Raw genomic sequence first — 15,072 nt, forward strand, 5'->3', positions numbered from 1 at the left:
GAAGACCCACCCCTCCAGCCCCTTGAGCTGATAAAAAAGGAGGAGAAGAAGAGGAAGACACCCGGGCGGACCACACCCAGAGTCCCAACAGCTTCAGAAAAGACTCTCCTCCTCTCCCAGACTTGTAATCATAGTCGGGATATCTTTTGGCGTCGTTGAGGTTTTGACCACCAAGCTGGAATAGCTGCTGTATAGATCTGTCTTGTGTCTCCCTGTCTGAAGTGTGTGTGTGTGTGTGTGTGTGTGTGTTTTGACACCGTTGAGAACCACCAGCAGTCTCCGTTCTCCTGTCAGGATGTCTGCAGGCCAAGAGCTGCTGCTGCTACCTCTGGCCCTGCTGGCGCTTCAAGGTGAGTGGTTAACGGTTGCGTTGTGCCGCGACGGCCTCACCTTGGCATACACGTGAGAACAACATCTACCCCCCCCCCCCCCCCCCCCCCCCCCCCCCATAACTGTGCCTCCATCGCATTCACTGACTGTGCAGTTTGTTACTGTTGTTGAGGTGTTTCCTGTTGTCTGATGTTGCACTGTTAGCTCTGTTTGTATGTCATGGTTATTTTTTGGAGGGGGGGTTGTTTGATCATTTGGCTGGATTACGTGCTAAAAGCCAGCTGTTCAGGGTTTTTTTGTAGAGTAAGGAGATGAGGTCTTGTTGAGGACACACACACACACAGATACAGCCGTCGTGTATTCAAAAGTATATAACATACATTTCTCCCTCTGTGTTACACTGGGGCGTTATGACGTTCACAGTTTAGGGCTGCAACCAAAATTATTTTCATTATCAATTATTGAAAGTAAGTGTTTTTCTTGAATAACCGGCTCTATAATGGATTTATAAAGTGATATATAAAGTGGTGGGAAAATGCCTGCCACGACTTCCTAAGTGCATCCGACCAACAGTCCAAAGATATTCACTTAAGAGTGATACAGAAAGATGAAAAGCAGCACATTCTCACATTGGAGAAGCTGAAATCAAAGAATGTTTGGTGTCTTTGCTTGAAAAACTTCTTATTAAACAACTATGAGAATAGTTGCTGATTAATTCTCTGTTGCTCAACTAATCGATTAATTGACTTTCTTGCAAATGTTCCCCTTATGGCACTTTGTTTTTCATCTGATTCGATTAAGGCTTGTTAACATATTCTAGTATGAACCCAAAATACAAGGAAGAACGTGAAAATCAACCCATGTCCCCTTTAAGTTTAAGCCCTTCACAAATATTTTAAATATTTACATACGTTTTTCTATCCAGCTGAATAGAATAAATTAAATACAATAGTTACACTTGTATTTGAACTTCATTTCACATCAGAAATACCACTTCTTTAGTACTTAAAATAGAGTGACGTCTATCCCAAATACACATGAAGGTGTAGATGTTATGAAATGGGTTACAACCATTATTATATATATATTTTACTTGTGTTTAATTTCACAAAAAACAAACAAACGTGTGCATGCCGAAAGCTTTTTTTAGTTGGCTTGTTGTCGTCACGGATGATCTCATTTTAAGCACTGAGATTTAAAATTGAGCACAAAAAGGAAGCGATGCATTAAAAGAGAGCTGTACTGAGCACTTATCACTGTCAGCCAGCTGCTCTTTGTCTCACGCTCTGCCACTGACGACATTACTACAAACCACACATGCAACGAGCCAGCACGGCTTCACAATCTCAAGAAATATAATAATTACAGAGATGTTGTTATTCCTTTACACGATGTGGCAGTTGATCCAGGACGGCAGGTTGAAACGAGCAGGCAGGGCGACAGAAAGTTGAGCCGGGGAGCAGAGCGGAGAAGTGAAGCTTGGCAAACAGTAAGAAGGTTACATAAACCTCGTTTGACAGAAACAGACAGTTTGGTTGAGGAGTCGGCGGGTTAGTTAAGGACTGAAGTGAGTGAGCACATCTGGAGCCGGACGCAGGGAGGATGAGAATATAAGACCAGACAGGAAATTGGATGGAATCTCTCAAGACAAAGAAGAAAGGAACAGATTGAATAAAAAATAGCAGCTTGTTCTCTTTTTTACTTTGACATGAGCATATGCATGTGCTAAGCAATAGATGGGATTCAAGAAGTTTCTGGAAGACAGTGAATCTACAAGGAAAGAAAGCGCACAAACAGCAGTTAAATAATAATTAGGATGATCATAAGCTCCAACGACGCTCAATCATGTCATCTCTGTCGGAATTGAGATTGGTGACGGCTGCGAAGCAAAAAAACTATGCGAAATAGGAGGAATCAAGCGATGGCTCGTCCCAAAATACATAAAACAGACTTAGCTTTCACTTATATAGTCAATTTTATTTTTTGTGATGCTCAAAGGGCCCAAAAAAGTAACAACACGATCATACATGAGCTTAAACTGTCAAATGGCGCCGTCGTGTGTCTTCTCTTTCAATCCAGAGGCCCATAAAAGCTAATGTATCGGATGGCAACCTTACCTAATGCATGCTGCAGAGACACTCTAATGCAGCACGGAGCCAATTAGTCTGCAAATGGCTCCGTGCACGGACTTATGGTCAAAGGAGATCCCTGTCAACAGGATGTTTGAACGACCAAACCATCTTCTCCGCCCCCCGAGTCATATGGATTCACGTCCATTCTACCGCTCCACTCCAACCACTGCGTCTGCACAGATTGGTAATCACATTACGGAGAAGAGCATCATAAGTTTCAGTGGCAGGGTTGGAACATAAACTGATTAGGACCACTCAAGTGCTGCACTGCAGAAAGTTCTCGAGGGAAAAAAAATCCTGTTAAATCTGATTCATGGTCTGTACTTTAGCTTGACGTTTGCTTCCATAACATGTCTTCTTTCAGACTAGTGGAAGGAAAACACACATGTAGGAGTTTATTTTACTATTTTTGTCTATTTGCGTCTTTAGATTTCTCCTAAATTCACTAAATATTTGCATTAGATAATGCCTCATTTGCATGTTTAAACATAACATATCAGACTTGTAATACAAAAAGGTAGATTTTTGTTATGGCTGTTGAAGGAGTGATAAAAAGAGATATCCAAACTTCCTCCTGTAAAAACCTTTGACTCTAATTTGTCAACAAACTGAAACAATCATTTTCAACCAGGCTTTGTCCAATGTTAAGATTTCTGTTCTGAAAATCTATGCAAATTAGCACAAATTTGACAAGAGAATGCCTAGTTTGCATATTTAAACATACATTTTCAGAAAGCTTGTAATGCAAAAAAGAATTGTCTTAACGTAAGTAATCAACTGCCGGTATCTAATAGTTCATTTTGTTTACCCTATTCACCTGGAGGGTCTGCCCTTAAACCAGGAAAATAAATCATTCAAAAGAAGGATGTTGGTTGTGAAAAACAAAAAGTAAAAAAAAAGATTATTTTAGCCAATTTCGCCCTAAAACATTAATGAGTATGAATGAACATAATGGAGATAATCTGTACTCTCCAAGCTTTAATTAATTTTAAATATAAAGTCACCTCCTCTTCTGGTTGACTTCGCTTTCAACCATTGATCAAATACAGTGTCATCAGTTAGCTGCTAGTATATCGGATGTCTGGATCTGTTTTTATCGCGTCGTACAAACAGCAGGCGTTGTAAACAAGGAACTCATAATTGATGCACTACCTCAGAGCGGCGCTGCAGTCTGAACGAAATCATGAATGTGACTCTAGAAACTACAACAGTGGTTCTCGTGTGGCCCGTCTGCAGCTGCTGTCAGACTCGGAAGCCTCAAAGCTGCATGAATATAATTCTGAAAAGATGTTATTTTTTATTCTATTTCGGACTTTTTTCAGCAATCCGTTCCAACCCACAAATCTGAAGCGAGATACTGTGCCATGACTTAATAAGCAGGCAGCATGCATGACAGACTAACAGACATGCACACACACACACACACACACACACACACACACCTGATCCCCTGTTCATCCAGCTGTGTGACAGAGGTCTGTAATACCAGGATGCAATCAGAGGAGAGAGAGAGGGACCTTCCACACAGCTCAATTTGCATTTGCAGAGCTGGGAACTCATTTGTTGTTTTCAACTATATAAGTATTTTTTTGTGTACTTTCATTTGCTGCTATGATCAGCAGGCATGTTTTACCAGTCTTGTGGGGACATAAATATCATAACAAAGTCACATTGTGGGGACTCGCCTTCCTTCCGGGGGACGAAATGGGGACAATAAGCACGTCCCCATAACATAAAAACCACGATCCTTTCCCATACCTAGCCATGTAGTTTTGTTGCATAAGTAAACCTAAAAACTAAACCTACGTTGGAAGTTGATTTTAGACTGTATGCATGTAACAAGTGCAAACTGCAAACTAATGCTATAGGGGTATCTAGAGTGTGATAGTTTGAAGTGCAGGACCACTGACCAGTTTGTAACCAGTTAGGATTTAAAACGTGTTGGTTTTCAGCAGATAAAGCCACTGTGCACTACCCACACAAAGTTAGCACCTTTCTGATGAACATATAGTGGAGCATTTAGCAGCTAAAGAGACAAATACTTCCCCCAGGAGTTGGAAGAGACCAAAAGAAGAGCTAAAAGAGAGTGAATATTGGATTTAAATTGGTCATGTACTCCAAATAAACACTAATGTTGCTCCGTGTCTGCAGGATGTGAAAGCAATAACATGTCAAACCTATGCAATTTTTTATGGCAGGAATTACTGATTCATGCATTTTCAACGTTGAATTTTGGAATACAATTCTTCACAGTTTTGTCAACACAATTTCAAAAACTAAAAACATCTATAATGACTTCATACCATGTAGGGTTTGTGTCTAGACCTTTTTTTACATGCAGACATTTGGGCTTGTAACAGCAGAGGTGTAACTAATAACATTATCGTGGCCTCACTCTATTCAGGTGGGTCAGTAGCATGCACAACGCCAAGCCCCCCCCCCCCCCCCCCCCCGAACTGGAGCGCCCTTCATCACTCGCGTTGTCAGTTACACTTGTGCTTTTCCCGCTTTGACGAGGCACCGACAGTGTCAGCAGAGTGTCACCAACACGTTGAACAGACGACGGAGCCGAGGAGTTCTTGAGAAAAGAATGAATGCGCGCCTTGAGTTCCATTCTTCAAAACACATTCCGATCTATCTTACAGAACAAAATGTCATTGCACATCCAGTAGTAAGAGCCTTTGTGCAGACATTGCAGAGAACAGAGCTTATACGGAAAGGAATGAAGTGAGATCAACATGAAACTCAAAACATCGCACAGTAGTTACAGAGGATTGTAAATTTGGGGGGTATTTTGTTTCTCTCAAAATGTATTTGCTGTTGCAAATAAAAATGATATAAAATCTAATTAATAGACAGTCCTGCATACGACATTGTAGTGACAGAGTTTTGCTCCTTTGTTATAATCGTTGGGAACAACGTTGTAATGTTTTCCTCTTGTGTTGAGCAGGCCTCTTGAGCAGGAAATTATCCACTTTTTTGTGTCTTTTTTGTCTGTAAATCACATCTTGGATGTCTTGATTTTGTTTTCTGGATTCCGCAAAAATAGAAAACAGTGCTCTTGAGCCAATGGAGCAGCCGTTCTGTGAAATCATATGAAGAGAGAAAGGCCAGGCTGGGATCCCTCGAGCTTTGTCCTACAGCGATAAACCAGCGTGCCATCACTTAACCAGTCGAGACAATATGACAGCTTTGTGAGGTGAAATGAAAGCGACGCTCTCAGAGCAGCGTGCTTCAATGGTCTACTTGTTCCAGTGGAAAGTCTGTCGCTCGCTTGGGGTCAAGGGAAATGTCATGGATGCTTGGCAATTCCCCAGGTTATGTGTTCCTACAGTATATGCGTGTGTTTTAATCCAGCTACGGAAACAGATGTTGTCCTCACTCATCTCTTTCGCTGTCACTTATCCAATCTCTCTCTCTCTCTCTCACTCTCTCTCTCTCTCTCTCTCTCTCTCTCTCTCTCTCTCTCCCTCGCTCTCTCATATACCTTGATCCTTTTTGCATTTCCTTTAGCTCCCAGCAACATGCTAAACTAGCTAACTTCAGTGGGTGGATGGTCCTTGGTGCAGCTAAAGCGTTAGGTCAGGTTTTTTCTTTTTCTTTATTTTCTTTGTAGGCCTCAGCAACTGATATGATCTGAGGGATTAGGCTGCCAGCCACCCTGTCAGGGGAAAAAAAACCTCCTAATCTGCCATTTCTGGAATATCTGTTGCATAATCCTGAACCTCCCTCCACAGATTATGTAATGGATTTGGGTTTTTTTGATGCTCTGAGTGTCCTGCTGTTGTTGAGAATTGTTGCTGAGGCGGTTTGGTGCCTCTGACCCTGTTTAGTCTGCACTTTGGATGTGCAGTTCCTGCTGTGTCTGCTTGCATCTTTGTCTCTCTCTCTCTCTCTCTCTCTCTCTCTATCTCGCGGTGTCTTTTCACTGTCTTCTCAACTTGTTATCTCAGTCTCGGACAGTCAGCAGCATCCCTGCCCACCGTGCACAATGTCGCCTCTGCTGCGTCACCAACCCTCCCTCAGGATTACCGCCTCGCGCTGTCTTGTGTGGTCGCTGCCGTCCCTGCTACATTTTCATCCGTCTCTGTCCGTGTTCATTCTGTCTCTCCTGCAAAAAATGAAGATCTCTCCTCTGTCTCCAGGCATCCTTTTAATTTATGTCCCGCTGTGTGTCGTTGGTAATGCGTCTCCTCTGTCTGTGTTCCCGGTCTCACCTCCTTTTCTCAGAGCAGTCCACATGCCAGCCATCTCCAACCCTTACGTGTTCCTCTGCATTGCATGTCTTGCCCTTGTGTCTGTCTCTTTGCCTTTCTGTCTCTTCCTTCATGTCTTTTCTGCATGGTAGAAGCTAATAACTCACGGACTTGAGTCAAAATATCGCTGCATATTAATGATAAGCCAAAGATTTGGTGGTGTCTATTGACAAATGTCTATCAGTTGATTTACAAATGCTTTCCTGCAGCACTGACAGCTGGTGCATATTACAGCAGCCTGTAATTAACACAAACAATCAAGCCACATTTGGAACAGGCAAGAAAGCTAATTAGAGCAGAGATTCGAGTTGTTTTAGTTGTGAATAAGTGCACCTGTTCTCTGAGCAGTTGTCAGCAAATGCTGTTTGATCCAGGTCTGTTTGTTATGATCCAGTTCCTCAGCAGACCCGCCTCCCAGAAAACCCCAAAACCCGAAGACCCCAGCCTTAACCGAACCCTGTTTTGTAGGTTCAGACATGTAGGTTTTCCTCACCTGAGTTGTTGTGGTGGGTCTCAGCTCTATGCAAATGCTTTAAAAAGGCAAATTCTGGCTTATTACAACTTTGGGCCATTTTTATAATTTTTTGCCATAGTTTCTTTTATGAATTATAGCAACGACCAAATCTGAAACACAAGCTCCCGGACGTGTAGACAGTGACTCTCCACCCAAAGGTACACAAACACCAGTGGGTTCTGCTGCAGTTGCGAGGAAAAGTGGAACACCTGCCATCCACCCTCTTTATCCCATAGCAGCAGAGCGTGCGGGGGCAGAGGGTTTGTTTTGTAAAATGTGTTGGTCTAGTCTGCCTGACTCATTGATCCTTTATCTGACTGACGTTTGTGTAAGTAAACAATCTGTCTGGGAAATATTCCAAACCTAACTGAGCTGTGTAGTGATAGGTCCGTGGCGCTGTCCATGGTGCTGAAGTAGCCAGCAGATTTGTAATTGGGCTTTTTCTCTCACAGTCCCAGCCTTCTGTCAGGTTTGTCTTGGATTTAGCATAATCTCTGAAATATGTACTATAAGTACTCAATTCTATACTATATATGAGCCTATATTCTCTAGAGAGTACTGTCATTGTCATGGTCAAAGCGACAAGTAGCAACGTGTAATTGTGGAAGAGCTAGAGGATCACGGAGACACACTGATAAACACTAATATTCCACTATTATTCAAAATATGACAATATTCAGAATTTGATACAGGTCATGTAAACATTATATTCTGTTTGGATATTCCGGATTAGGTTTTTTTCTGAATGTAGCATTTTCCGATTAAGACATGTGGGACGTGCCGATATTATTCAGGATTTAGGAGCATTCTTTTGGACACATTGGGGTTTTTTCTGCAGCGTGGGACACAAACTACTGTAGTCAACCGTTTGCAAGGCATGGGTAGAGACGCATGCCCCAAACATTATGAAAGACATCTGAATCTGTAATTAAAAGTTCAGGCTCGGGTTTGGTCGTTCTCGGGTCCAGCTGGGTTCGGGTCTGCGTTTGGTTTTAAGGCTACAGGTCCGTCTCTTGTTTAAATACGATAGTTTGGGTTTCTATTATCTGGGCCTGTGATTCTTACATTATGTTCTGAACTTTCTCTCCCATTCCTTCCCTTTTTTTCCTCCCCTTCTCTCTCTGCAGTGCATCAGCCGACATTAGGCTTCTTCCCTCCTGCTTCCCCATCTCTCCCCCCGTGCTTTAGTAGAAATGGATGTTACCTTGTACTAACTTTCTCTTCAACCCCCCCCCCCCCCCCCCATTCCTCCCCTCCATGTATTTCTGCAGTGTGGTGGCAATTCTTCGTCTGTGATTCGTTTTAAAGTTTCACTTTGGTGCTGCAATATTTGTATCCGAGGGGGTAAAAGATAGACCTTTGTTTTATATATTTGTGTACGTGAGGCCATGGATGATGTGCAGCCTCTGTCAATCCCGACCAAACTTTTAATGATTTGAGTTCATCTGATCAGCGTTGTGTTTCCTGTCCTCTCCCTCATTTCCCTCCCCCCCCCCATCTTGCGATTCGAAACAAACGCATCCCCAGAAGTCAAAGTTGACAATAATACGAGGTCATTGGTTGAGCGCCATGCTGAGGCCTCAGTGGAAACTGCAAGGTGCAGAGTGAGAAAGAAACATTTGGAGTTACAGGTGTGTAACTCCCGGCCGATGAGAAGTATGTGTCATGATGATGATGGCATATATAGACTCACGCTTCTATATATGAATTTAGCTCATTCACCGATTGACAGAATGCAAGAAACTAGTACCGCATACTGCAACCTCTTTATTTCCCCTCAGTTACACGCATTAAAAAAACACCTCAAATGTAAATGACAAAAAAAAAAAAATCAATCAAATTCACAACAATCCATGTACTGAGAGGATGAGAGGAAATAAAAAAGAATGCAAGAAAATAAAAGAAAAAAAATCTCACATGCAATTAGCATTGGGAGCACGCACGCAAAAATACTAAAGTTACAGGAGCTAAAATTGTTTTGTAAAGTACTGTTTAAACAGTTTGCCTGCAAGTACTAAGATACTGGAAAACACCAGAGCTCTGCCCGTGTATCAACCTCTTCTCAAGTCACGGGTACACGAAAAAAGAGGATGATGGCCACCCAGGGCTCTTACCTCTAAACCCTGTGACCTGCAAAGAGCAATAAAGTGATAGAGCAGGTTTCTAACTGTGTGTTCTTCATCCTTTCACTCTGTAGCGTCTCTGTGCCGAGGAGCCTGCGTGGAGGTGGACTCAAACACAGAGGCCGTGGTCAGCGAAGGCTTCAAACTGGGCTGCATCTCCTGTAAGAAAAGGGGCGAGGTGCCCGCCACGGCCTACGTCGATTGGTTCTTCACGGCCTCAGATGAGACAGAGGAAAGCCATGTGAGTGGTAATAAGATATGCCACAAGGCAGGCTTTGAGCGACCTAAAGGAATAGCTCGACGTGTTGGCAAATGCATTTCCCTTCTTGCAGAAAGTTAGATGGGAAGATTGATATCACTCAAATGTGTTTGTATGGTGAACATAGGCGGCATTCTCCGGGTCTGAAAAGTGAAGCCAATGCATTCTTTCTAATCGCCAGCAAGGGACGACTCCCCTGGTTGAAAAAAGAAGTCTGATTGTATGGAAGTCTATAAAAAACGGAGAGAGAGCGAGAGAGAGAGAGAGAGAGAGAGAGAGAGAGAGAGAGAGACAGACAGAGAGAGAGAGCCTTGCATTTTTTACGACAGGCCTTTTCCGCCGTGTGTTGACTGGAAGAAAGCGCCTGAACGAAGCAGCCCTCCCCAGGTAAAGCACAGAGGCCATAATGGTACATTCCTGGAGCAGGAGAAACCCCATTAGCCTTCAGCTGCCTTTTAGAATTTGTTTCAACTAATACACCAGGGAGTGCAGAGGTGAGGCCACGGTCGATACGGGAAAACAGCAGCAGCGGTGATGTGGAGAGCAGCTGTCTGTTTGCTCAAGGATGACAGGAAAAGTGAAAACCAAACTTGACAGGCGGGTTATGAATATTCATTCATCAACACAGTTTGTTTTACACCTGCCAGCATCCAGGAACAAACAGCAGCTCGCTGTTGTAGTTTTATTTGTCGACACGGGTAAATAAATGGGACCGCAAGCCAAAGAGTATCAGTCAGATCCCAGAACAGGTGGAAAGTCACACTACAGGTGTGAACATTGTGAAATAGATGTGTTTCTGTTTGCTGAAGTGGCAGTGCCCAGCTGTTTAAAAATCACTTTGCGATTTGTTTTGTTGTTGTTTTTTTTAAGATTTACATCCTCTTAGGAACCAATGAGAGTTTAGTGGTTGTATTGAGAGATGGACCAACACTGTTGGTTTAGTTTTTTTTCATGAAATTAACTGTGGCTGCATGTAAAAACACATTTATCAGCCTAAACACTTGCTTCTATGCAAAGCTAACAGTATTCGTAACAAATGGATTACAACTTGAATGTTCAGTCTCTATTTTGTTCCCGGGCCTCCTTTTACAAAGAAATCCCATACTTGCAATTCTCTTCCAGATATACAGATATGAAAATAAAAAGGGCGACACCACGGACCCACGTTTCGAGGATCGCCTGGCCTGGAACGGCAGCAAGAAGACCGAAGACCTACAGGAAGGCTCCATCTACATCCTCAATGTGACGTTCAATGACACTGGAACCTACACGTGCATATTCACCCGCATCCTCAAGTATAAACACTTCGAATATTCAGCCAACTTCACCAAGAAAGTCGTCATGAAAGTGGTGCCAAAACGTAAGAGAGGAGGGATGCTGTCCTACTGTCTGTCTAGCCAGCTGTTCAAGGAGATAACACTCTCGTTGCCTGATTCTCAACCCACTGATACACTAGCTCGTAGACATAGTGGAACATTTAGCAGCTCAAGAGCCAAATATTTCTCTCCGGAGACGGTAGACCAAACCTTGTGGGTTCCATCGGACTTACAGTATAAATGAATTATAGTGTCGCTCCATGGCATCTGGATGAGTCAAAAAGCAGCCGTTTGATATTATGTAAATGTTGCGTTTATAGGTTTTCGTGCTGGCCCCGTGTGGTCAAAACATTTGATTAAAGCAGAATATCTGCAGCAAGATTCTGATAAATGATGACACTCTGTAATACAGGACAGCAGGTCATGACTTATGACATATATTGTTCAAAAAAGATGTACAGCCTGGGCAGCCCTCATCTTTTTCATGGCAAAAAATGTATGCAAACCCCTTTCAATTAAGCACACCGGCAGAGTATTTCTTACCGTATCTCCCTCCCCGTCTCTCTAGTCACCAGGGGACTGGCATCCATTCTGTCTGAGGTGATGATGTATGTTACCATCATCGGGCTGCAGGTGTGGCTCGCGATTGAGATGATTTACTGCTACAGGAAGATATCAGCGGCAGGAGAGGAAGCTCTGAGAGAGAGCGCGTGAGTAGCCCATGAGACACTCAAACACAAACACACAGCCAGCCTCTCTCTCCGGTGCCAGCCTTACATTTCCAGAACCTGCTGGTCCCGCTTTCACCTTTGTTTTCCTCCTTCCTGACGCTGTGTGGGAAGCAGAGACACGATCTCTTTCAATCTGCTCTTTTCAAAAATAACAAAACATGTTCCTTTTGTTTTCCCCCTCACTGAACTGAAGTCTTATTCTGATTGACTGATCTTGTCTGCCTGTTCTTTCTTTCTTTCCTTCAGGGCGGAGTATTTAGCTATAGCATCAGAAAGTAAAGACAATTGTGCAGCTGTACAAGTGGCAGAATAGCACCGGTAGGTCTGGATTCTCACTGAACTTAATGTCTGAATACAGTTGCTTCTTGTGCTCTCGTTTATTTTCCAAAGCGGGCGATCATACATTGTGTTTACACCTGTTGTATTGTTAACACCACTACTGGGTTGAAAGTAAATTCTTGGAATATAATGTTCTTGTATCAGAATATTGTATACACATTGTAGCTCAGGTTCTTCAGCCTATTATATGTATCTCTGGTTAGCCAACATGCTACATTCAACGTTTGGATCTTCAAAGTGTCTGACTTATAATAAAATAACCAAATTATTTCACTAAAGTTTGAGCCATTCAATGGGTAGAGAGGTAGTTGTGTGCTCATCCCAATCCTTTATACTGTAGGTGCAGGACAAATGGATGCAATGAATTATTTGAGTTAATGGTGATTGCACGATGTAATTGCTATAAAACAAAGACACCATCAGCGTTTGGATGGGATACCTTTAAACCTTGCTTTATGCCACCGGGAGCGATCGCCCAGGAAAATGAAGGCCTGATTGAAGGCGTTACTGCATGTTACTTTAGTCTTTTACATAATTCATATTTCTGACAGTTCCATTCTTCTTTTTCTTGCTTCAGGTCCGAGGAAGAATTCAAGACGGAGTCCTTGAGTAATTTCAAATACCCTCATTCATTCCCTCTCCTCTCACTGTAACTCACATCCCACCATCCTCTTCACAAGATGGAGAACCACAGAAGGGAGAAAGATCTTTTCTTGATAGAAAAGCTTTTTTTTTTTTTTGTTTAACTTCTGCAAAGGATGGAAAGACCTGAACTGTATACAGTTTCTAAATCCTGTTTTGAGGGACAGGAGGGAGCATCAGGTCGTGGTCCAACGGGAGAGAGACGGGGTTGAACTATATATCGGTGTATACACAGATAATCCTATATAAATATTATAGGCCTATACATTTATATACAATACCTGCATGCTTATGAGCTTTGCATAACGACCAACATCATGCATCTGAAGTTATGTCATGTTTTTAACAGTTTTTAATCAGTTTCGCCATATTTCATTGTTTTTTTTCATACTGTTAAATACTAGTACGACTGAATTTGACTGTAAATGTTCTTGCTGTAATGATGCAACACTACTAGAAGGTACAGAGGAAACACTGCTGCGACAGCTGTTATTAAATGTTTCACTTTGACCAGATTTATTATTTAAAACAGACCAATATCTAAATCTTAAGGACACTATGACATTTTAATTAGGCGATCGGGAAACCAATATCAACGGTTCAACCTTTTATTTTTCTTCTAAAGGCATTCTTAACATACAGATTTCATTTAAGCGGGTATTAGGATGTGAGAGAAACTGCCTCCTTAGGAGCAGTTGTGAAGAGCAATGAGTCACGAGTGTCACACGTCAGCTTAAAGCCGTTGCATTGAGTCACACAAGGAAACAGGAATGTGAGGGTTCACACACTCTGCTAACCAAGAGAAATGTGGTCTGTATTAAACGCTAAGTCTGCTTAATGTTTAGCTTCCTCTGGAGGGTGTTTGATGAAAAGTATTATTCTCTTGTTATTAGTAGAGTTTGAGTTATTCGCTCTCAAATAAAGGAACGTGCAGTTCACTGTAAACTCTAGGTTGAACTCATTAGACAAACATAGCCAGTCATGTTTTTAACATTTCACATCGGAGGTGAGATCAACACAGTGATGTTTTTACTGTTTTCCTACATTCCAGAGAGCTCAAGATGACGGAATCAGCCATATTATGATAGAAAGTGTTGATTTTGTGGCAAAAAAAAAGCTACATTTCAGTGGTAATCCCTTTTAATTAATTAACACAGAAAGGTGCAAGGGGAGCAAAAAATGGCACCTGAAGCCAAAGAATGATTTCCTGTGATGATGCCCACTTCGTTGGAGAATACTAAATGTGTAGCAAACCAAAAAGACAAACCAAAAAACAAAAATCAGCTTTACCAATTTATCCTCAGTGACACAGAAGTGTCACTTTAAACTGAATTTGTCTACAGTGGAAACATTCCCACGGATGTGTAATTTCACACACATCTTAGTGCTTTCATAGAAAATTAAGGGCTCTGCATATTGCTACGTATCTAACTGCCGTGGGCAAACGTACCACAAAACCAGTCCAGTGTGCCTCCCTGGGTGAATGAAGCCAGTGGAAACCCCCCAAAAAAAGAAAAGGGAAAGAGGTGAAGCCTTGTTATGAATCTATATTTGTAAAAACAGCTGGAGGGCAACTTGCTTCTCTTTCCAGACGACCAGACATCGACTACCGGTGAACACTAGATGGCAGCCAAACACTGCCGCTCTACACGTTTACTGATCAGCTCTTCTGCACCAAAACAGAGTTTCATACATTTTAAGATATGGACTAACTGCATGCTTACTGATAGAAGAAGAAGAGTACAGTACAAACAGAATGTCCGATGACTACAGGCTTAAACAACAACAAATCCAACAGCCCAGTGATTTCTGTGCTAACTGAGTGATTTACTTTTTGGGAAATGCCGCATCAGTTGACATCTTCATTTCATAGATGAACCAACCTGTGAAATGAAAACCACACTGCTGCTCTGCTTTGTGTTCACGTGTTTTAAAACGGCCGTTTTCGCTTCATGTGCAGGTGTGAAAAGGTTGCTTGCCACAATAATAAGTGAAACACAGAAGAAGAAAAAAAATAAAGTTCTTGTGAAAAAAAACAGCCGCGTCTCACTTGAATTTGTTCTCAAATAAATGGTAAACGTGTAGGCGTCGGGACTTTCAGCCGGCTGCATCTTCAGTTCACACTTAAAGTTCATTTCTATAGAACATGTGTTACATTGTTTTTACCCATTTAACACAAACTTCCTTTTTGAGTTGCAAACTTATTTCTCAAAAACAAAATTACCTTTATTTTTTGTAAAAAGCTTTAACGTTTTCTGCAATTTCAATCAAGATGTAACCGCAAAATGACTAAACTAGTGCTGCAACGATTCAGTTAATTTGCCTTAGCCTTTCCACTAATCAATCAACAACTATTTCGATCATTTAATAGTTGTTTTAAGTCATTTATCAAGCAAAAGATGTCGAATATTTGCTGGTCCCAGCATGTCA

General features: G+C 42.0%; 1 protein-coding gene across 1 annotated transcript; it reads left to right on the forward strand.

Moving 5' to 3' along the window:
- The first annotated feature begins 106 nt into the window (after window positions 1-106).
- On the forward strand, window positions 107-14,663 carry scn1ba (sodium channel, voltage-gated, type I, beta a). The gene is made up of 6 exons (XM_079164747.1): window positions 107-350; window positions 9,430-9,596; window positions 10,737-10,974; window positions 11,499-11,640; window positions 11,908-11,979; window positions 12,578-14,663. Exons 1-5 carry the CDS (start codon window positions 296-298, stop codon window positions 11,972-11,974), a joined length of 669 nt encoding a protein of 222 aa, XP_079020873.1. The 5' UTR covers window positions 107-295; the 3' UTR covers window positions 11,975-11,979; window positions 12,578-14,663.
- The last annotated feature ends 409 nt before the right edge of the window (window positions 14,664-15,072 follow it).

This window comes from Pholis gunnellus (assembly GCF_910591455.1).
Source record: "Pholis gunnellus genome assembly, chromosome: 8".
NCBI lineage: Eukaryota > Metazoa > Chordata > Actinopteri > Perciformes > Pholidae > Pholis > Pholis gunnellus.